Genomic DNA, 22,054 nt, shown 5'->3' with positions numbered 1-22,054 from the left:
TATTATCAAATTCTAAGTTGGTCTAAAACATTACCTACGAACAGCAAGGAAAGCGAAAAACTAGAAAAAGAAATGGTAAAAATCACACCGATACCAAAAGAAGTGGCAAAATGGTACTGGGCTTTAATAACAGCTGGAGACAGAAACCTAAATATAGGAAATCAAATTTGGGGGAAAGATCTATTCATAGCAGACTTGGACTTAATTTGGGAAAAATCAGTGGGGAAATGCTGGTCGACTCTAAAATCTGCGGCATTGAAAAGGAATCATTTATACACCATTCATCGAGCATATTGGACCCCGAAAAAACTCTCCAAATTCAAAAATGCAGGAATAAAGAAATGCCCGAAATGCGGAGAAGAAAAGGTTGATGACATCCATATGTTCAGAAGCTGCCCCACATTAAAGGAATTCTGGAATAGAGTTGGTAAGACATTGAGTAACATCATGAAAAGAGAAATAACTGTAAGTACCACTCTTACTCTTTTTGGGATAGAGAATACAGTCAACATAGGGGGTCTAAATAAATGTCAAGAAAATATACTTTTTGTATTAATTGTACTCGCAAGAAGGGAAATCTGTATAAAATGGGTAAGCGCCTCTCCACCAACACATGGAGAGTGGATGAACTCGGCAGTAAGAATAAACAAATTAGATAGAAAAGGAAATAATTGTAAGAGATTTAAGTATTGGGAAAGTTTTGAAAAACATCTAAACCCTAGCACAGAGTAGAAACATCAGTCCTATGATTAATGCGAAACAACTTCTGGTGAACAAGTATGGTACTTGTTGAGTAGCTATAAAAGCTAGCTCCCCCACGTCTCGAAACCAAAGTTTAAATTATGTGATGGTTTAAGGGTACTCCTCTACACTCCCCAGACAAGAGAGACCAAGGGGCAGAAACGGAACAGAGCAATAAAAACTAGAGGAAGACACCTGAAACTCCAAACACATAAAGCTTCGCAATTTGAGGACAAAAAAAAAAAAAAAAAGCAGCGACATGGCGTTCAGTACACACGTTTACACGCCATTATTGTCTTGATTCAGACACACAGGCTGATGCGCAAGTTGGTCAAGCATCGCTCAGAAATTTATTTGCTAGTTCTAGCTGAACACTGTGTTAAAATTGTTGCTATGCTCTTATCTGTTCACCCGCGTCTTGTGGGTATGAGCTTGCTACTTTATTCAGTGCTTATGACTATTAATGAGTATCCCCTGGAAGAGAAGGATTAGTTACTTACCTGTAATTCTAGTTCTCTATCAGGGGTATACTCATTAAAGTCATAAGCACCCTCCCGCCTCCCCGGGCGAGCAGTAGCATTGAGGTTTTTCAATATGTATTATGAAGTTTTTAAGTGCAGATTCCTGCTAAAGTTTACTGTACCGTACAAAAGAACTGACCTAACTGTCACCTGTGGTGCATGATGGAAGCAGGTTTCTCCTGGAGGCCTTCAAGGCAAAGTGCTCAGATTCTCTGGGACCTTAAAGGCGAGGCGCCAGTCTGATTTTCTGTACACAGACATTTTTTCATATGCAGCCTTGGTAGGCTAATTGCCTTTTACAACAGGTTCTTTGATGAAAATAAAGGGTATTTATGTTATGAAATGCATTTCTAGGCTCTAGCCTGTTTATTGCATTGGTGTATGGAGTATTTTCATACTGCAGAAAGTGTGTAATAAGGTCTTATTAGCCTATACATTATGTTGGGCTGCATATTATGGGTTTATACATGTGTATGTGTATATTTTAGTTTAGTACTATGTACTAATTATTGTATATTTACACATATATATGTATATTGTTATATGCTCCGGGTTCCCGCTCACGGGCGGAGATTATTCAGTGCTTATGACTTTAATGAGTATACCCCTGAAAGAGAACTAGGATTACAGGTAAGTAACTAATCCATACTGACCCTCCACATCATTCCTTCAGATAAGTTATTGATAAAAAAGCACCAACACATTGATGCTTTGTTGCTTCCATTGCTCAGCATTCAAACTCTGCATCAGTTTGAACTAGATTTACTGTTGCCCAGAGAGCATGGTTTGTATAAATCTAAGAGTCTGGTTGACTGATTTATGAAGTGTGGACAGAATTATGTACAAGGACTTTAACATACCTGTGCAAACCAGATTGTTTTGATTTGCAAGTTAAATGGTCTGTAAATGGAAAGATGGGGGTTATGAAGAAGTGGACTGGGTTGTTGGGGTTTGTTCTCTGAGACTGTGGGTGCACTCTATATTCACAGAGACCTTTTCCAGCAAGGGATCATGGTTCTTGGTGAACCAAAAAAAATGTATTCATACCCATATTTGCTTCACAATGGCCCCTAGAGAACAAGAGATTCTTTTGTTTTGTAAGTTCAGGACGGTTATTTGTAAAATGTGATGAAGTGTGATTGTCGCCTGACACAAAATTATTTCTTTACTTCCTTTCAAGGTATTCTGGGATGACCAGGCAGTGCAGCGTGGCTGCCTCCCTTGGAGGAACAAAATATAACATAACTGTCAGGTAAGGATTCCTATAACTCTTAAGTTTCCTTTTCCCCTGTTTCTTCTTTCTCTATTCCCTTTCGTGATTTTTTTTTTGTTTTCGTCTCTTCGCTTCAATATTTGACTCCCTCTGTGCACTATTCTTGTTGTTATCAAACTTCTGATAATAATATGATGGAGCCACATTCCTCCTAGAAATGTTGGGTGTGTAGTGCAGGTTCAGTTCCTTTTTAAGTCAGTTTTGCCCAGCAGTTCCTTAACTATTATCACATTTGTCTCCACCTCTTCACCACGTGATACTATCCTCCCTCTGTCCATTCTTTCAGCATCTTTCATCTCTGGATCTCACTTCCATCTCATTGCATCCTCCTAAACTATCCTTTTCTGTCTTATCTACTACAAGCAAAAGACACAGTATATGTGTGTGGACACACATGCACACAAGGCTTGCTTTAGGGTGGTGCAACTGGTGGAGCCGCACCTGGTGCTGACCTTGGGGGCACTGTCTTTAGAAGTAACTTATGGGTTTACAAGCATCTGCTGCACAGTTTCCTATGCTGGAACATGTGGTGAGAGTGGAAGATAGCCCTTTTTCTCTTTCTTCTGTTTTGTGTTTTCCTTATCTAGACCCTTTTTCATTTCCGTTACTGTTGTACTGTTTTTTTTCTCTTTTTCAGGTGTTGCAGTGCCCTGGTCCTGTCGAAGGAGCATGATGAGTTCTGGACCACAAAGTAAGTCCGTATCATCAGCACAATTTGAATGGTGAATTCCACTGGGCTAACTGGACACAGCGTCAGTCTATGGTGGCATTTAAAGCAGTGAGTGCAGCAAGGCCAATTCCTTTGTTCCTAGATCACTGGAAAAAGGAATAGATGAACAGTCTAGGTGGGCAGGGGAGTAAATAACATCTGATAATTCATTAAAAGTATTACAAATATCTCATTCGATGCCAGTCTTTGCCACAGAAATTGAAAATTGATAGTGTTGGCTGCTTCTGAGAATCTGTGTCACAATATATGTGCAACTTGTGTTTCTTTCTTAAATATTAATTACGTTTTCTCTCACATCCATGAGCTCCAGTAATCCAAATCTCCCGATCTACAGTGTTCCCGAGCTGTTTCACCACTATCAAAAATTAAACTCAACTGATTTCCTGGCTTGTTTTTGTCAAGACTTTCTTTGTGCAAAGTATAAGGTCACAAATATTTTTTTTGTGTGTTCATTTACAATTTTTGACTCCATTTCTACAGGTGACTGAAGCATGAACAGAAAAAAGAAGGTTTAAATTTAGTGAAACACAACGAAAAGGATTATTTCAAGGAAAGTTAAAACATTCTCGAGCTCTTGAGAAGAAACACATTCTATGTGCCAGGAATGGAGAGGATGTTGGAGCGTAAGAAACTGGTGAATGTGAAAGTTGTCAAATCCCTACAGTAAAATGGCCATAAATGTTTACCAAGTGTCAGTAACTGAGATTAAGGAGAACATTGGCCACAATTGATCCCCACGCGGTGTACTTGAGAAAACTCAGTGCTGTAAATTCTGTTTGATGGTTTATGAAAAATGCTTTGGAGACCCAAACCCTCCCCAACAGATCAGCATCCGTGGACGTGTTGTGATGGAACAGAACTGTCAAAAAGACTAATATCCTCGGTTTACAAGTGCAAGCTTTTGTCTCCTGGAGATGAGAGGAGAGAAAAGGTTGTTTAAAAGAAAGTCATTGTAAATACTCTTTCTCAGATGTCGTTACAGCAAAGATGCTGGATTATCATTTCCAATATAGGAAGATTTTCCCCCACCAACTCTGTCTCTTGGGTTGATCCGAGTGGTTTCAAAGTGTCCTGCAACTTCCAAAGTGGATCATGTACCTGTCTTAGCTACTGAGCAAAAAAGCATATACTGGCACAGGAAGTATAAAAGGGGCCAGTGTTACGCTATTGATAATTCATAAACCACCCTGGCATGCCCTAATCATCTGTCATTACTTGTATGAACAAACATACCTACCAGGCAAAAACTAAAACCCAAAGACCTAATCAGTGCTTTTAAAACTCCTAAATCAAATGTGATAAACTAGAATCACTAAATGAGACTAATTAAACTTGAGAGAATTCACCCGGGCATAACTTGGAGAAATGGAATCCATGAGGGGCCTCTTAATCAATACAAGGGGCTCCTCTGTGAAAGTTAATAAGACAGATTAGATAGGTGCCTTTAAAGGTGGGAAAATGATCTCCAGGAAAAAAACTATCATTAGTTAAATACAAATGTGAAGAAGAGCATCTGAAATGTATTTTAGAAGTTAATGCTGAGTTGTAAAATAAACAAGTACACGATCTGAAATCAGATTCATTCTTAAAATGACTTGTATCCAGGAACAAACCCAACTTGGAGAAACAAACAACTCGAATAAGAGCAATGACTTTGGGAACAGCTTTAGTCATCAATCCCACCTCACTAAACATGACAAAACTAGCACTGGACGAAAAACCTATCAGTGTCCCGAATGCCAGAAACACTTCAATCACAAATCCAGCCTTACGGTACATGAAAGAACCCACACTGGGCATAAACCTTATCAGTGCTCCGAATGCTGTAAAAGCTTCAGTAGCAAATCCAGCCTTACTGTACATGAAAGGACCCACACTGGACAAAAACCTTATCAGTGCTCTGAATGCTGTAAAAGCTTCAGTCATAAATCCAGCCTTACTGAACATGAAAGGACCCACACTGGACAAAAACCTTACCAGTGCCCTGAGTGCCGGAAAGGATTCAGTCAGAGATCCAGTTTAATTGAACACAAGAGAACTCACACTGGACTAAAACCTTATCAGTGCTCTGAGTGCCGGAAAGGATTCAGTCAGAGATCCAGTTTAATTGAACACCAGAAAACTCACACTGGACTAAAACCTTATCAGTGCTCTGAGTGCCGGAAAAGCTTCAGTCAGAAATCCAGCCTTACTGTGCATGAAAGAACCCACACTGGGCAGAAACCGTATCAGTGTTCTGAATGCCAAAAAGGTTTCTATCACAAATGCGGTTTAACCCAACATGAGAGAGTCCATACTGGGCTCAAACCCTATCAGTGCTCTGAATGCCAGAAAAGCTTCAGTCAGAAAATAACTCTCACTCACCATGAGCGAACTCACACTGGACAAAAACCTTATCAGTGCTCCGAATGCTGTAAAAGCTTCAGTCTTAAATCCAGCCTTACTGTACATGAAAGGACCCACACTGGACAAAAACCTTATCAGTGCTCTGAGTGCCGGAAAGGATTCAGTCAGAGATCCAGTTTAATTGAACACGAGAGAACTCACACTGGACAAAAACCTTACCAGTGCTCTGAGTGCCGGAAAAGCTTCAGTCAGAAATTCAACCTTACTGTGCATGAAAGAACCCACACTGGGCAGAAACCATATCAGTGTTCTGAATGCCAAAAAGGTTTCTATCACAAATCCGGTTTAACTCAACATGAGAGAACCCACACTGGGCTCAAACCCTATCAGTGCTCTGATTGAGAGAAAAGCTTCAGTCGGAAAATAACTCTCACTTACCATGAGAGAACTCACACTGGGCAAAAACCTTATCAGTGCTCCGAATGCTGTAAAAGCTTCAGTCAATCAATCAATCAATCAATCAAAGCATTTGTATAGCGCACTACTCACCCGGAGGGTCTCAAGGCGCTGGGGGGAGGGGGTCCGCTACTGCTCGAACAGCCAGGTCTTGAGCTGCTTCCTGAAGGCGAGGTGGTCTTGGGTCAGGCGGAGGTGGGTCAGAAGAGAGTTCCAAGTCTTGGCGGCCAGGTAGGAGAAGGACCTTCCTCCTGTGGTGGCTCTTCGGATGCGGGGGACGGCGGCGAGGGCGTGGCTGGTCGATCGAAGCTGGCGTTTGGGAGCGTAGAAGTTGAGGCGGCTGATGAGGTATCCTGGGCCTTGGTTGTGTAGGGCTTTGTGTGCGTGGGTGAGGAGCCGGAAGGTGATTCTCTTGTTGACCGGGAGCCAGTGCAGGTCTCTCAGGTGTCCGGAGATGTGGCTGCGGCGGGGGATGTCCAGGATGAGTCGTGCTGAGGTGTTCTGGATCCGCTGGAGTCTCTTCTGGAGTTTGGCGGTGGTTCCGGCGTAGAGGGAGTTGCCGTAGTCCAGACGGCTGGTGAGGAGGGCCTGGGTGACCGTCTTCCTGGTCTCGGTGGGGATCCATCGGAAGATCTTACGTAGCATGCGCAGGATGTTGAAGCACGACGAGGAGACGGCGTTGACTTGTCTGGTCATGGAGAGGGAGGAGTCCAGGATGAAGCCCAGGTTGCGTGCGTGGTCTGTGGGTTTGGGTGCGCTGCCCAGGGCGGGGGGCCACCAGGAGTCGTCCCAGGCGGAGGGTGAAGATCCCAGGATGAGGACTTCCGTCTTGTCCGAGTTCAGTTTCAGGCGGCTGTTCGACATCCATTTGGCTACATCTGTCATCCCTTCATGCAGGTTGGCTCTGGCGGTGGCGGGTGTCGTCGGCGTAGGAGATGATGTTGAGGTTGTGCTGGCGTGCGATGGCTGCGAGGGGGCTCATGTAGACGTTGAAGAGTGTTGGGCTGAGCGAGGAGCCTTGAGGAACGCCGCAGATGACTTCGGTGGCCTCCGATCTGAACGGGGGGAGGCGGACTCTCTGTGTCCTTCCGACGAGGAAGGAGATGATCCACTCCAGTGCCTTCTCCTGGATTCTGACGTTGCTGAGGCGCTGTACTAGGGTACGGTGGCAGACCGCGTCGAAGGTCGCGGACAGGTCCAGGAGGATGAGGGCCGCTGTTTCTCCGTTGTCGAGCAGGACTCGGATGTCATCGGTAGCTGTGATCAGGGCGGTGTCGGTGCTGTGGTTGGCCCGGAAGCCAGACTGCAAGAGGTCGAGGGAGCCGTTCGTCTCGAGGAAGGCGGCCAGTTGCTTGTTGACGGTCTTCTCGATGACTTTTGCCGGAAACTGGAGCAGCGAGATGGGGCGGTAGTTCTTGAGGTCGGTGGGGTCGGCTGATGGTTTCTTAAGTAGAGCGCTGAGTTCAGCGTGCTTCCAGCTCTCCGGGAAAGTGGCGGTGTCGAAGGAGGTGTTGATGATGTCCCGCAGGTGGGGTGCGATGACAGCGTCGGCCTTGTTGAAGACTTGGTGAGGGCAGGGGTCTGTCGGAGATCCGGAGTGGATGGAGTTCATCGTGCGGATGGTGTCTTCGGTGCTGATCGGGGTCCAGGCGCGGAGGGTGGTGGTGGGGGGCAGTGGTTCGGTCGTGGCGTGCGGCGGTTGGGTGCTGAAGCTGTTGTGTATGTCCGCGATCTTGTTGTGGAAGTAGGAGGCGAGGGAGTTGCAGAGGTCTTGCGAAGGGGTGATGTCGTTGTTTCCGGCGTTGGGGTTGGAGAGCTCTTTCACGATGTTGAAGAGTTCCTTGCTGTTGTGTGCGTTGTTGTCCAGTCGTTCCTTAAATGTGGTTTTCTTGGTGGCGTGGATCAGTTGGTGGTGTTTTCGGGTGGCGAGCTTGAGGGCAGTCATGTTGTCCGGTGTTGGGTCTCTGCGCCAGGTTTTCTCGAGTGCTCTGCAGTTCTTCTTGGAGCTCTTGAGTTCGTCGTTAAACCATGGGGCTTTCTTGCTGCCGGGTCTGCTCGGCGGGGTCTTCAGAGGGGCGAGGTCGTCTGCGCAGTCGCTGATCCATTTCGTGAGGTTGGTGGCTGCTTGGCTGGGGTTCGTTGTGCTGGTGGGAGGGTTCTTGCTCAGGGAAGTAGCGAGCTGGTCTGCAGTGATCTTGTTCCAGCTTCTGCGGGGAACCTGTTGCTGGTGATGGTGGAACGTGGTCCTTCTGAAGCTGAAGTGGACGCAGCTGTGGTCCGTCCAGTGGAGTCCCGTGGCGTGGCTGAAGGCGATGTCGTTGCTGGAAGAGAAGACCGGGTCGAGTGTGTGTCCGGCGTAGTGGGTGGGGGTGGTCACCAGTTGCTTGAGTCCGAGGTTGGCGAGGTTGTCCAGCAGGGTGGTGGTGTTGCGGTCGTTGTTGTTCTCCAGGTGGAAGTTGAGGTCCCCGAGGAGGATGTAGTCGGCGGAGGGGAGGGCGTGTGGGCTCCAGAGCTCGACGGCGTGTCTGTGGACGGAGCGGGTGTTGAGCAGAATGCACTTCAGGTGGGTGCTGCTGGAGTTCGGCTTGGTGGGTGCTGGTGTGGCGTGGGTCCGGTTGCAGGTGAACTTGCAGGAGTGGCAGCTGAAGGGTCCATGGGTGCGTCTCGGTGTGGCTCGGTAGCAGCCCGGGGTTCGGCCGGTGTTGAGTGCGTTGAGTTCGGTGGCGTCGTAGGTCCGTCGGGTCGGCTTCCGTCGGTGGGGGCCAGGGGTCCTGGCGCTGGGCGCGGGCAAGGCGCGGACGGGCGCAGACCGGCTTACCTTTGGCGCACCTTCGGCGCTCAATCGGTGCTCCCGCTGCGCGCGTCCGCTGCGCGCGTCCGCTGCGCGGTCGCTCTGGGGGCGTCCTAAGTAAGGAGCCGGGTGGGCGGGTCAGCTGGGTGGCGGGAGCGGGGCGGCAATGGGCTGGTGGTGGGCGGGGCCGCAGGGAGACAGCGGCGGGAACCTCTGGACGGCAGGCGGCTGGGTCGGTGTCCCTGGTTCAAGCGTGGGAGGCAGGGGGAGATCCGGGCGGCCCAGCGGCGGCTGGGTCGCTCAGCGTCAAACAGGAGGCAGGCAGCGGCAGGCGTGGGAAGCAAGGGGGTGACCCGGCCTCGTTAAAGGCACAGTGGTCAGAAATACAACCTTACAGTATATGAAAGAACCCACACTGGGCATAAACAGTATCAGTGCTCTGAATGCCGCAAAAGCTTCAGACTGAAAACAACTCTCACTTACCATGAGAGAACTCACACTGGGCAAAAACCTTATTAGCTCTTTGAATGCTGGAAAAGTTTCAGTCCGAAATCTGGTCTCACTCAACAAGCGAGAACTTACCTAGAAAAAACCTCATCATTGTTCTAAATGCCACGGAAGAGTCTGCTGGAGATTCAGTTTCATTCAACAAGAGAGAACCCACAATGAGAAAGAAAATGAATCATGCTCTCAATGTGACAAAAACTTTAGTTGTAAATGTAACCTTTCTACATAAGAGAGACAATGTGGGAGAATAAAAGGTGCTCGATGTAAATCCTGAGGAGGAGCATTCAGACTCGCAAAACATTTACATGAAGCAGCCACAAAGACTCCACTCTATTGATTGTCCAACAAACTGTCTACTGAGAAAAGCTCACAGCGGCGGATGGAAATGCTTGAATTAACCTCATTCTTTTGTAACTATTTGTGGCCTCATTCCATTCAGCGTGTTTTGTTTGCTGAGTGTTTATTATCAATGACTGACCCACAAAGTCTATTCGATCCTGAACTTTGAGGCCACGCCTCAAAGGATCAGGAATGCTTGAACCTCAAACTGTTTCCATCCGTAACAAGCCTCACCAGGGGGTTGCAGCAGGAGTCTCTTTGTCGTAGGTCTCTATGGGACCAACATCTGTTCATGACTGTACCACGTAGGGCTGAGCATTGAAAAAAACTAAAGGTGATGGATGGACTGGTAGTTAATCTCGGCAACATCCCACCACATCATTCTCTAGTCTTTGTGTAACAACAGACGAGGCCAGCCATTTGCAAATCACTCTTGGCCCCATCCTAAATAATCCTAATGACTTCTGTTCCAAAAGGACACAGCCTCGTATTACAAACATCCACATGAGTGTCCTCTTTCCATCTTCTTTTAGTTTCAAATGGAACCTGCTATCCCCTTAAACATGCCTCAGGCCTGCCACATTCCATGCTTTGGCTCTCATCATCAACCTTTAACCATCTCCACAACTTGGAAGCTCCGAAGACTTTGCAGCTGTTGTAACTGCTTGCAGTATCACACATTTTGATGGCCGTGGATTCAGGTTCAACTTCATGACCCAACTTTCCTCTGTGGGAATTTTGCCCTTCAAGCCACTTCTGTGCAGCTCGTCACCTTCGGAGACTGATTCAGCCAAAAACCTTGCATCAAATTCCAGTGTTAATCATCACCAGAGACTAAACATATCTTTGTCGTCTCGAGCATAGCTACCGAAGTCAGCTACAATTTTGTAGGTGACTTCCTGATTGATTCAGTGGAACTGCTTGTTTTTTATTCATTTACCTTTTTGTTTGGTTTTGACAGTTGTTTTTGCTAATTAATAATCCTTAAATCACAGCCCTCCTTTAGATTTTGCTTCTGAATAATTATTAAATATTCTTTTTGATCTAAACTTGGTTTGAATCTTTAAGTTCCTTGTCTATTTTTAATAAACTGTATTGAAATTTATGACTTTCACTGTTTTGCTTTACCTTCGAGCGCACCTTAGGCCATACTGCTCAAGCCACGGTACCAAATGCGAGCTAAGAACACTTTAGTAGAAGAGACATTTACCTTTGCTGACCAAAGTTTGGGAAAAGCAAAGCAGGCTGACTCCAGAAAGCACACTAAGGTTACTCTCTTAGGTGGCATCTGCACCACCTGTAGATGCAAAAAGCAAAGATTATGAGGGAAGCTGGTGGTATCTGTGCCCGATAGAATTTGAGAGTGCCGCCCTCTCTCAAACAGTTGAAAGAGCTAATAATGCACCCGTCAGAGATTCATGTCTCAGCAACTAAGACTGCTCGCTCCTGCCATACAACACACACACTGTTACCTGAATCCCTTTACCTGCTACATAAACACGTTGTGCTGTGCGTTTTGAACAGGCTTTCACCCCCCTTTGTATGTAAATGAGTTTCTGTGATCAGACACTCCAGGCTCCCATTTCTTCTAGTGCTGTGATAATGTGAGAACGGTAAAGAGATCACAAGCAAGGGCTGTATTGAGAAATAATTGTCTTCCAAGTCACACAGTAGTTTGTAGTTCTTTACTAGTCTTTTAAATGTACATCCCCCAGCCCTTTCCAAGGTAGAGTATAGTTTGCGAAGTGCGACTCTCTTGTGGCCCGCTCCCCAGATTAAGTCCATAAGAACAGAAACTGAGTCCAATTTCCTGAAGAAGCGCCGGGGCGGGTAAACTAGAGGGGTCGAGAAGCACTATAAATGTATTAACAGCATGTTTGCAACTGCCACTCTACCCATGGGATGATAGTGGCAGGGAGACCCAAAACTACAGGGGTCTGCTAACATTGGACATCACCTAAGTTGCCCTGTATAAGTTCTTCGTCGGTGTGGTAAGTTCACCCGTAAATACCCAGAGATGTCAGGGTGCCACCCCAGTGCTAATTGGGGCAGCACTTCCTGTTCTAAGTTGTAAGTTTGCGCATGGGATATAAGCTGGATTTGGTCCAATTTAGCCTCAGTCCAGAATCCCTACCAAAATCGTCTAGAACCTCCATCACCTGCGGTAGATACGAATGCACATTCCTGAGGTACACAAATGCATCATCAGCATACAGTGAAATGACCTCCCAATTTGGCCCACTCGGTATACCGACTGCTAGGTCCTGCGAACGAAACAGGCCAGCGAACAGGTCCATGACTAGGACGAAAGTAATCAACAGCGGGCATCTTTGCCACATCCTTCAAAAGAAACTGAGATCTCTGCCTGTCCGGATGCGGGCCAGTCGGTTGGTGTAGAGGAGATTTATCCAGTGCAGTATTTCTGGGCCTAGTTCCATGCACATCAGCACTTTCATTAAGTAAAACTACCTCAGGGTGTTGAAGGCCTTCTCTATATCTAGTGCGAGTACTGTTTATGGAGACAAATTCATGAAGATTCTTTTCCATCAGCCGGAGAGGCGCCATAGGTTTAGACAGGTTTTTCTCCCAGGTATGAAACCATTCTGGTCTTGGTGCCAATGTAGAGAGACAGGGGAGCAACCTGTTTGCAAGGACCTTCCTGCGAATCTTGTGGTCGGTGTACAGTAGCCAGTAGGAGTGTAGCTCCGGGGGGTCCCTGTTGGGCTTAGGCAGGACCAATATCATAGCCTCCTATAGGGATCCTGGCAATGTGCCCTCTTGCCGGGCCTGTTGGTACATTTGGAGTAGCTTTGCAGAGAGGGTTGCTCTGTAGGTGAAGTAAAAGTCCACGTGAACCCGTCCATCCCAGGAGTTTTGTTGCACGCGATCCAGTCAATCATGAAGCCAATTTCCTCAGTGGTCAGGGTTTCACCTGGTGTATGTCCCTGAAGGGGGTTAAGTCTGGGGATCGACAGTCCATTCTAATATTCATCTAATTGAGGCGCTTGCACTCCCAACACAGCCTGGTATACAGACGTCTGGTACTACAGGAAAGCCTGGTTTATATCTGCTTGTACATTCAATATCTCTCCCACCGGGGATCTGCTGGCCTTTCTGGGTGTCTTTGGGGTCAACGACCTTAGTAGCCATGCTAGTATCTGATAGTGTAGTGTTCCTAGTCGGACCACCGCCTCTCTTTACTCCTTTCGGAGAGGGGTGATGGTGTTCTAGTTTCATGCAGCTACCCCAGATATATTTCCGCTGTTTATATTGTTTGTTCAAGAGAGAGGTTCTGGGCTCGCAAGGAATGTTTTGCACCATGCTACATCTTTGATGCACAGGCCTTATGTGACACCCTTAAAGATATCCCACTCTATCACTGTCATAGAAGGAGTTCAAAGATGGCGATATGTGTACCTTCAGTATCACTGAAGACTCTGTCCCGTAGGGCCGGGGGCATACAGCCTCCTAGTAGGTACTGGTGCCTGTCAGCTGCCCCACTGAATCATTATTTTGAGGTGGTTGTGGTCCGAAAGTGTGCGGCATAGACATTCAGGTCACAAGACCAAGGAAGCCACAGAGGGATTGCATAGGAGCAAGCAGATTCTGGTGTGCAGTTAGTGTACTGGTGAGAACAACGAGTATTATCGGGTACGATGATTCATCTGTCAACGGATGTTTCACATCTGGGTAAGCATAACCCAGTCCACAATGCATGGGTCATTCTGATTGCATTCTCGCGTTGTGGTGTGGGGAAGGATCTATCTAGGGAGGTGTCATGGGCAGAATTAAAGTTCCCACCCCATATACTCGGCATTGCCAGGGCTTGTATCAAGGGCTTGGATGAAGTACACCTGTCTAAAACGCAACACAGACAAGATGGAAGTCCTCATTTTTGGGAACAACACCTCACCATGGAATGACACATGGTGTCCCATGGAGCACGGCATACCCCCTCATCAACATACCATGCCCATAACCTCTGCATCATTCTGGATAGCAAGCTATCCATGAAGAAACAAGTTAATGGAGTCTCATCCACCTGCTGCCTCACCCTTTGCAGGCTCCACAAGAGCTTCAGGTGGCTCCGGCAAACACCAGAAGAACCATCATGCAAGCCCTCATCACCAGCAGACTGAGCACTGGAAACACAATCTGCGTAAGGATCACTGCACGCCTCCAGATGAGACTCCAGACAATACAGAACTCAGCGGCAAGACTCATACTCAACCTCCCAGAAGGATCCAAATCACACCCCATCTCAAGAAACTACACTGGCTCCCGATTCAGTAGAGATGCCAGTTCAAGATGCTGGCTCATGCCTACATGGCCTTGCACAACGTAGGACCATCATACATCAACAAATGCCTGACCTTCCACTAACCGACCAGACATCTTCGATCAGCTTCCCTCTCCCTCGCAGACACCCCACAGATCTGCTGAGCCAACAGCAGGAGATGCCATTGGAAGCGCTGCACCACAGCGCTTACCCAGCACAAGCTCCTCGCATCTACCATGGATTCCAACCTTGCCGACAACACCGACACTGGCTTTGTAGTGCGTTAGTTCTATCGAAGTTCAAGCCATCATGTAACCCCATTTCTCACCCTCCCTTCTGCAAATCAATAGCACCTGTGCTTTCCTTCACTATGTTCAGTCTAAGGCTGTCAACGCAGGGTCCTAGTGGTGTTTCTGGGGTCATATCACCTTGTCCTCTGTCATCAGGGCAGGAGCAGGGCCCGTTCACAGTTCTGCTTGGATGTTCTTCAAGGCGAGGGCCAACTCCCCCTGCAGCAAGGCTCCCACCTGAAGTGTGAGTGATGGGGTGAGGCTGCTGCAAGATTCCAGTTCCACCATGACCCTGGCTTGTTTGTGTGTTGCTTGCCCATTTGTAGGCTTGCTATAGGAAGACCTACGCAGCCCTCTCTTATAACAGGGGTTGTGCCAGTCTTGTTGTGGGAGTGTACAGCTTGGGACCTGGGGCACCCCTTTTGTCTTCATCCATTCCCAGGCATCCACGGTGTTTCAAAGATTAGTGCGGAATCTGCATCCACTACTTGCTGTTTGTCTGGGAAAATAAGCGAGTATTTTAGCCCCAGTTGAAGCAGCTTCTGCTTTCGTGACGTGATGGAACCCCAGAAGCATTCCACTTCAGCCGTATAGTCTGGATATATATTCCCTGTGCTATTATCAATTTTTCAGGGGCAACTGGTAGGGTGTGGTTGCGATCCCGGTAGTTGAAGAGTTGTGCCACTACTGGCCGCGGCAAGGAGTCCGGGGACGAGGCTCTACCTTGGACCCTAAGCACCATTTCTTTTGAGTAGAAGGTCAATCTCTTACTGCTAAGTACTGTGTCAAGGAGCCATTGTTCTAAGAAGAGCTCAATGGTAGGCCGCTCGGCCCCCTCTGGGAGTCTCACCATTCTTATGTTGTTTCTTCGAGACTCTCTGCATCTTCCACCCTGTCTCACAGCTTTGTGACCTTCACCTGCATGGCATTGAAGTGTGAATGCATCTCGGTCAGTGTAGGGCACATTCCTACCAAGACACAATCATACGTCTCCAGCCTGACTGTAAGGTTGACCTGGTCAGCTCGAGGCAGCCCCACCTATATTCCCAGAGTGTCCAGTTTATGTCTGAGTGTGGCCTTCATATCTTTGATTGCCCGCAAATGTTTGTAGAAGTGCTCTCCTTGGGCTTGTGAACTCTGTGGGCAGTGGTCTTGCGCGACGCTTGCGTGCAGGCAGGCGCTTTTAGGCTCTCTCTTACCAAACGCAATTGTGCTTTTAAACAACCCTTTTTTGTTTTTGTATTACTTTATTGTACACTGTTTCCCTGTGTTTAACTAAATCGCCCTCAATCTTGCACTATAATCGGTGTACGCACCGTCTTTGGCGGGTCCCCGACCTCACGCCCCTTGTGTAGCGGCCATCTTGGGGGTAGAAGTGGACGCCTGGCGGCGCCATTTTTGTTGGCAGGCTAGCTGTCATCAGGACAGGCATTTAAAGCGGCCCTCCAAGCGCGCAGCGTTTGCGCGCAGCGTTTGGCCGCAGTAACGCCGGAGTCACGCCAGATTCCAGCCCATCTGCGCCCGTCCGCGCTAAGGACGGCATAATGGACGGGTTCCATGGGGAGATATGCAGTCCAGAGGTAGATATTCACGCAACCTTTAAATATTCCATCCAGGATATGTGGGCCTATAAACCATCTCGGCTACCATGTCACTTCTCCTGCTCTCCGGAGGCTCTACGAATTTCTCCTTGCTGTGGCTGCTTTGCCAGCCGGGGCAAGTTGCTGATAGGTGACCCCTTTAGATCTCCCCTTCCCGCTCTCCTACCTTGTACCACCAGTCCCACGAAGGAAAGTGGTTTTCTCATCAATGCAAGATCTTTGGTGAAAAATAATATCGATTTTAATGATTTTGTTCTGGTAAGAAGGCCCACTTGGGTGTTTATAACTGAAACCTGGGCCTCAGACTCTTCAGGCCCTGATCTGGTGGCCGCGATTCCGGAGGGATATGCGCTGGCCAGGCTGGACGCAGAGGAGGTGGACTAGGGATTCTTTATAAGATTTCCCATACTTGTCGCACCTCGGAACTGTCTGGTCCCTCTGATCCCTTCCAAGCTCTTCACTTTTCAATTGGTCTTCCCAGGGCCGCCCCTTTTGTGGGTGTACTGATTTATAGACCCCCGGGTCCTAGAACTGACTTTAGCCAGTCCCTGCTCAACATCTTGGAACCCTATTTTGGTTGTGCCCAATTGACGGTCTTGGGCGACTTAAATTTCCATTTGGACAACGTCACTTCCAGAGATTTTCTTACTCTTGTGGACTCCTTGTCCGCCTATGGTCTCCAGCAGCTGGTTAAATTCCCCTCCCACCAGGCGGGCCACACCCTGGATGGGGTTTTCTCGAACGATCCTAGGTTAATGATAGGTCTTCCTATTCCACTGAACTGGTCCGACCATTTGGCCGTCCCATTGGAACTTCAGGCTTTTCCTAGCAATCTTAAGTGGACTGGTCCTAGTAAATTGGAACCTAGAAGAGACTTTAGGAGGGTTACCAATGCTTCTCTTGCCCCTCTGATTCAGATATCTGCCATTAGCTCAGCCAAAGATGTCAATATAGCTGCTTTTGAATTAACGAATGCTGTTACGACAGCAGTAAATGTTTTAGCCCCTGTAACCTTGCGTTATTCTGCCCGGCAGAGACCATCAGCCCCTTGGTTCTCGGAGCCTTTAAGACTCCTGAGGCAGGGGTGCAGGAGGCAGGAAAGGCTATGGCAGGTGAGCTGGAATCCCCTAGAGAAGGAAAAACACAAATCTCTCCTTAAGGAGTACAAGGCGGAGGTCATTAAGGTGAAACAAGAATATTTCGCCCATCTAATGACCACTCTTACCTCCCAGAGAGACCTTTTTAAGGTAGTTGATTCCCTTTGTACACTACAGATGCCTGATCCTATAGTATGTTCACAAGACCTCTGTGATAAAATCGCAGGATATTTTCATACGAAAATAACAGACATCTACTCGGCCCTTGATTCACAAAAGGCCTTAATGCCCCCTTCCTCTCCTGGTCCTGTTCTCCCCCCCTTCGAAGTTGATATCCCGGCCACCACTGTGAGCCTTTCTGTGTTTCCACCGCTTTCTCTGCAGGAACTTGACTTGCTTTTAAGCAAGATGAGGTCAGGGTCTCCTTTAGATCCCTGTCCTCTTAAAGTTCTTAAGGATTGCAGAGATACCCTGCTGCCCCCGCTCTTGGACATCATGAACAGAGCAATGAAGGATGGTATTTTTCCCGACCAGTGGAAGAGTGCTGTGGTCAAGCCCCTTCTTAAGAAGCCCACACTAGACCCACAAGTGCTCAAGAACTTCCGCCTCATTTCCTTGCTCCCAGCCCCTGCCAAGATGCTGGAGATCCATCTAAACACGCATCTGGCGGCGTTCTTGGATACCTCGGGTCAGTTAGATCAGTCCCAACACTGCTTCAGGAGAGCACACAGCACGGAGACGGCCCTGACGATAGTGCTTGACAACATCCGTACTGAGGTCGATCAGGGCCATACTTCCCTGCTGATTCTATTAGATCTGACAGCTGCCTTCGATACCCTGTCTCCCTCGGTTCTTACATCTCGTTTGAGGGAGATAGGGGTAGATGGCGTGGCTTTGAGCTTGCTGGCCTCTTTCCTGGATCAGAGGGAGCAGAGGGTTAAGCTGGGAGACTTTCTATCTCCTCCCACACCTGTGCAATGTGGGGTCCCTCAAGGGTCGGCATTAAGTCCGACCCTGTTCAACATCTATGTGGCCCCACTTGCCAGGTTTGTGAGATCGTATGGGATGGAGGTAGTCTCCTATGCTGATGACACACAGATCTTGGTGTCCCTCTCTCGCTCAGTGCACGCTCCCATTCATAACTTTAGAAGTTGTATGGAGGCGGTTGCTGAGTGGATGATTAACAATTCACTCAAGCTGAATGGGGAGAAGACCAAAGTTCTGGTCTTTGGTGGAAACACTAACATCTGGACGGCCGAATGGTGGCCTCCTTCGTTGGGAGTCTGCCCCACACCTACAGACTCTGCTAAGAATCTGGGAGTAATCATTGACCTCGATCTCTCAATGGCACAGCAGGTCAATATAACAGTCGCTACCTGTTGGGGCATTATTAAAATTCTTCGCAAAATTAAGCACTACTTGTCCCCGCAGGTTCCCAAGCAGGTCGTCGTTGCATTGGTGGCTTCGCGACTTGACTATTGTAATGCTCTTTATGCTGGTGCTAACAAAGGTCTTATGCAGCGCCTACAGACAGTCCAGAACGCGGCGGCCAAATTCGTACTGGATGCTCCTAGACTATCCTCCGCCACGGCTGCCAGGAAAACCTTACACTGACTCCCTATTGAGTCTAGGATTGCCTTTAAGACTCTCTGTGTGACCTATGGGGCGCTTACCGGTAATGGGGCGGAAGGCGTGAGGAAACTGTCGCATCCATATGTTCCGGAGAGAGCTCTCCGTTCCTCAACCAAGAGTCTGTTGGTTGTCCCTCGCGCTCGTAGAACTAAATGGGGTGGGAAGGCGTTTTCAACAGTAGCCCCCAAACTGTGGAACAGCCTTCCTCTCGAAATTAAATCCCAACCATCAGTCCAGAACTTTCGGAAAGCCATAAAAACGTGGCTATTCTCCAAGGCGTATCCGTAGTGCTTGTTAACTGGTTATTTTGATTTGTTTTTAGGCGCCTTGATGCCTCCGGGCTTAGTAGCGCATTATAAGACTCCTTTCATTTCATTTCATTTTCATTTCATTTTCATTTCATTTCATTTCGTCTGTAGTGCCTCTTGTTCAATTAGAAGATGGAAAGGTTCCTTCCCCCTCACTGTTCATGTGCCCCTTGGGCTGTCGTTTTTTTGACCATCTTTGTGCAGGAGCGAGTTAAGAGTGGTCCACGTCTGAAGTGCTGTGAGGGCCCAGTGCGCAACTCTCTATTCAGTAGGACGCGTCTGCCATAGCAGCCACTCCTGCGGGGTAGGCATAAGGAATCTCCCCTTTGATGCCTCGCTCTTCCCCCTCTGTTGCTCACCAATGCGATGAAGGAGTCCAATGTTCCGTGCTGGGGTGGTGATTGGTTCCCTGTCTTCTAGTACGGAGGAAGGTCATCACTTTGGGACCTTTCACGTCGCTCTGAATGCTCCATATCCTCTTTGGTCCCGCCGGCTCAGGGCATCAGGCTCGCTTAAGGTGTTCTCAACGCATGCCAAGGTGTTAGTCTGCACTGAGAAAGACAGCAACAATTTGTGTTCACCGGCTATGCTATGGGGAAGCCTCAAGCCCAGCCTTCCGTGCCTCTTCCAATGATCAGGGTCCTCTGTTTCGCATAGTAGCCCCCGAGGGCGATGGGAGGATGGTGCACCCTGTTTTGGTGGCTGAGGATGTGCTGCACGGCATGTATCCCAGGCCCGCAGCCTGCAGATCGACCAGAGGGTTTGAGCCTCTTGCCCATGCCCGTCTCTTAGTGAGCATCTCCTTCTGGGGGTGCCTGACCAGTGTTATCTAGACCATCAGCCCTCCAGGCCTGTCTTTGCGATATTTCCCCCTCTACCACTGCCGACCGGCCCCGGCCTCAGGTGGCCAGAGCAATCCATGGGAGACCACAGCTACAGATGCACACAGACTGCGGCTCTCTGGGTGGGTCATGGCACACTGGAGAGTCTTTCAATAGTCCTGCTACACCTTCACAAGTTCAGGGTGGTCCCTGATATTTGTCGGTGCCTTTTAAGAGTGTAGGGAGCTGTCAGGATGATGTCAGATGGGCCAGTTGGCATCTAGGCCAAATAAGAGCTCCGTGTTCAGGTCATGGAACTCAGGGGTGACTTGAAATATCCTTTTAATGCACAGCAGAGGGTATTTTCTAACTTATGACTCATTGGCTGGAAAGATCAATGTGTGGGAAAAAGTAGTCGAGTGATGCTTTGAACACTCAAACTTCAAAGAATGAAAGTGTCACAGTCTTGCCCCCACCCTCCCATGACCCGCAAGGGTTGAATTTCAAATTCCCCGGGGCCCTGACTCAGTTCAGGGCACCAATACAAATTGGAAACCACATTGAACTGTGTTCATACACTGCCCACTGTGCAGTGCTGTGCCGGGAGTGTTTTCTGGTCGTTATCATTCCCACTAGGTGATTCAGGGACAAAGTGAAACTCCGAACCCTCTTTCATAAGTGAATAACACTCAAAATTACATTAAGAAGCATGGGATATGCTTTAAAATATGTATTAATAAAACCCAAGTGTAGTGCATAAATTATGAACGATAACCACACAGAAGGCAAAAATAAATGTAGTAGTGCATGACATGGTCAGGGAAAATAATATAAACTTTTCTAATATAGTTGGAAAGTTATTTCATCCTACCACCCTAGATCCACTTCAAGCTCAATGCTAAAACGTAGCACAAGCAGTACATAGAAACCCTGTGAATCGAGTTTCTTGAGATGGATCGCACGGCGTACCTTCCCTCGGTGTTTGGCTGTTCTCTATCACAGCTTTGCCCAGGTATGATATCAATCAATCAGTAATCTTATAAAACGCAACTACTCACCCGTGAGGGTCTCAAGGAGCTGAGTGTGTGTGGGGGGTGGGTCTGCAATTCACTCGAAGAGCCGGGTCTTGAGGTCCTTCCTAAATGGCGGCAGCGATTATGATTGCCTGAGGTGCAGAGGCAGAGGGCTCCAGGTCTTCGCAGCGAGGTAGGAGACGGAGCTTCCTCCAGCCGTGGTCTTGTGGATCCGTGGGATGGTTGCCAGGGCCACTTGGGCAGAGCGTAGATGTCTAGTGGGAGCGTAGAAGCAGCAGCATTGGTTGAGGTATGCAGGTCTGGTGTTGTGGAGGGCTTTGTAGGCATGCGTGAGAAGCTTGAATGTGATTCTTTTATTGACAGGTAGCCAGTGATGGGGGTGATGGGGTTGCATCATGGGATGTTCTGGATGAGTCTGGCGGAGGCATTCTGGGAGGTCTGCAGTTTTGTTGGGAGTTTCTGGGTGGTGCTGGTGTAGAATGCATTGGCGTATTCTAGTTTGCTGCTGACGAGCGCATCGGTGACCATTTTCCTGGACTCAGTGGGGATCCTATGAAGGAGGCGGGAGGATGAAACAGCGTTGATTTGGTGGTTCATTGAAAGCGAGGAGTCCAGGATGATGCTGAGGTTTCATGCTTGGTCTGTGCATGTGGGGGGAGTCTGAGAGCTGCGGGCCACCAAGATCCATCCAAGGTGGAGGGAGAGGAGCACAGGATGTGGTGCAGCGGGCAGAGCAGCTGACTCCAGCGCACAGGGCTCACTGCTCAAGCCCCAGCATTGGCCGCTGCTCAGCATCATGTGACTCTGGGCAACAGCTCACGTAATCTCCCTGACGGCCCCAGCGCCTGGATACCCTAAGGGGTGATAAGTCACACTTTACAAATCTGCAATTTAGGGACATGCTTGAGTAAAGGAGGAGTTTGCTGAATTCAATCACTTTTAGGTGCTTCTATTTAATCTTGAGGGAAACAGTTTCTGTATTTAATGTTACTGGTGTTTCTTTTTCCTAGGCTGTTGTACGTTATAGGGAGTGGGTGCTGATGGCTTCTTCCACTTATCTTCTAGGGATCAGGGAGTCTGCCTTTCTGTATTTACACTAGGTGAAAGCTGTTCTTTGTTGATTCTATTTTTCACTTTCGTTTTGAATTTAGGTGCAAGAGTTTTCATGATGTTCCACCTGGGAGGAGGCATTTTCAAGTATCAGCCGTGCCAAGTGCCACGCATCAGGGGTTAGTGTAACACATTGTCACACATGCCAAAATTTCATGACAGGGACGTGGGAGATTTA

At 48.1% G+C, this 22,054-nt stretch overlaps 1 protein-coding gene across 1 annotated transcript in view; it reads left to right on the top strand.

Moving 5' to 3' along the window:
- LOC144757632 (uncharacterized) overlaps nucleotides 1–6,150 on the top strand; it is a 118,625-nt gene extending 112,475 nt beyond the window's left edge. Inside the window, exons 3-5 of the mRNA XM_078646393.1 lie at nucleotides 2,443–2,514; nucleotides 3,173–3,226; nucleotides 3,746–6,150. Of these exons, the coding sequence (XP_078502519.1) occupies nucleotides 4,856–6,013 (1,158 nt within the window). The 5' untranslated portion in view covers nucleotides 2,443–2,514; nucleotides 3,173–3,226; nucleotides 3,746–4,855 and the 3' untranslated portion in view covers nucleotides 6,014–6,150. The remainder of the gene's footprint in view (nucleotides 1–2,442; nucleotides 2,515–3,172; nucleotides 3,227–3,745) is intronic.
- Nucleotides 6,151–22,054: the final 15,904 nt, after the last annotated feature.

This window comes from Lissotriton helveticus, chromosome 1_1, assembly GCF_964261635.1.
Source record: "Lissotriton helveticus chromosome 1_1, aLisHel1.1, whole genome shotgun sequence".
Classification (NCBI taxonomy): Eukaryota; Metazoa; Chordata; class Amphibia; order Caudata; family Salamandridae; genus Lissotriton; species Lissotriton helveticus.
The sequence above is the reverse complement of the archived record's forward strand: the minus strand, read 5'-3'. Positions and strand labels throughout refer to the sequence as shown.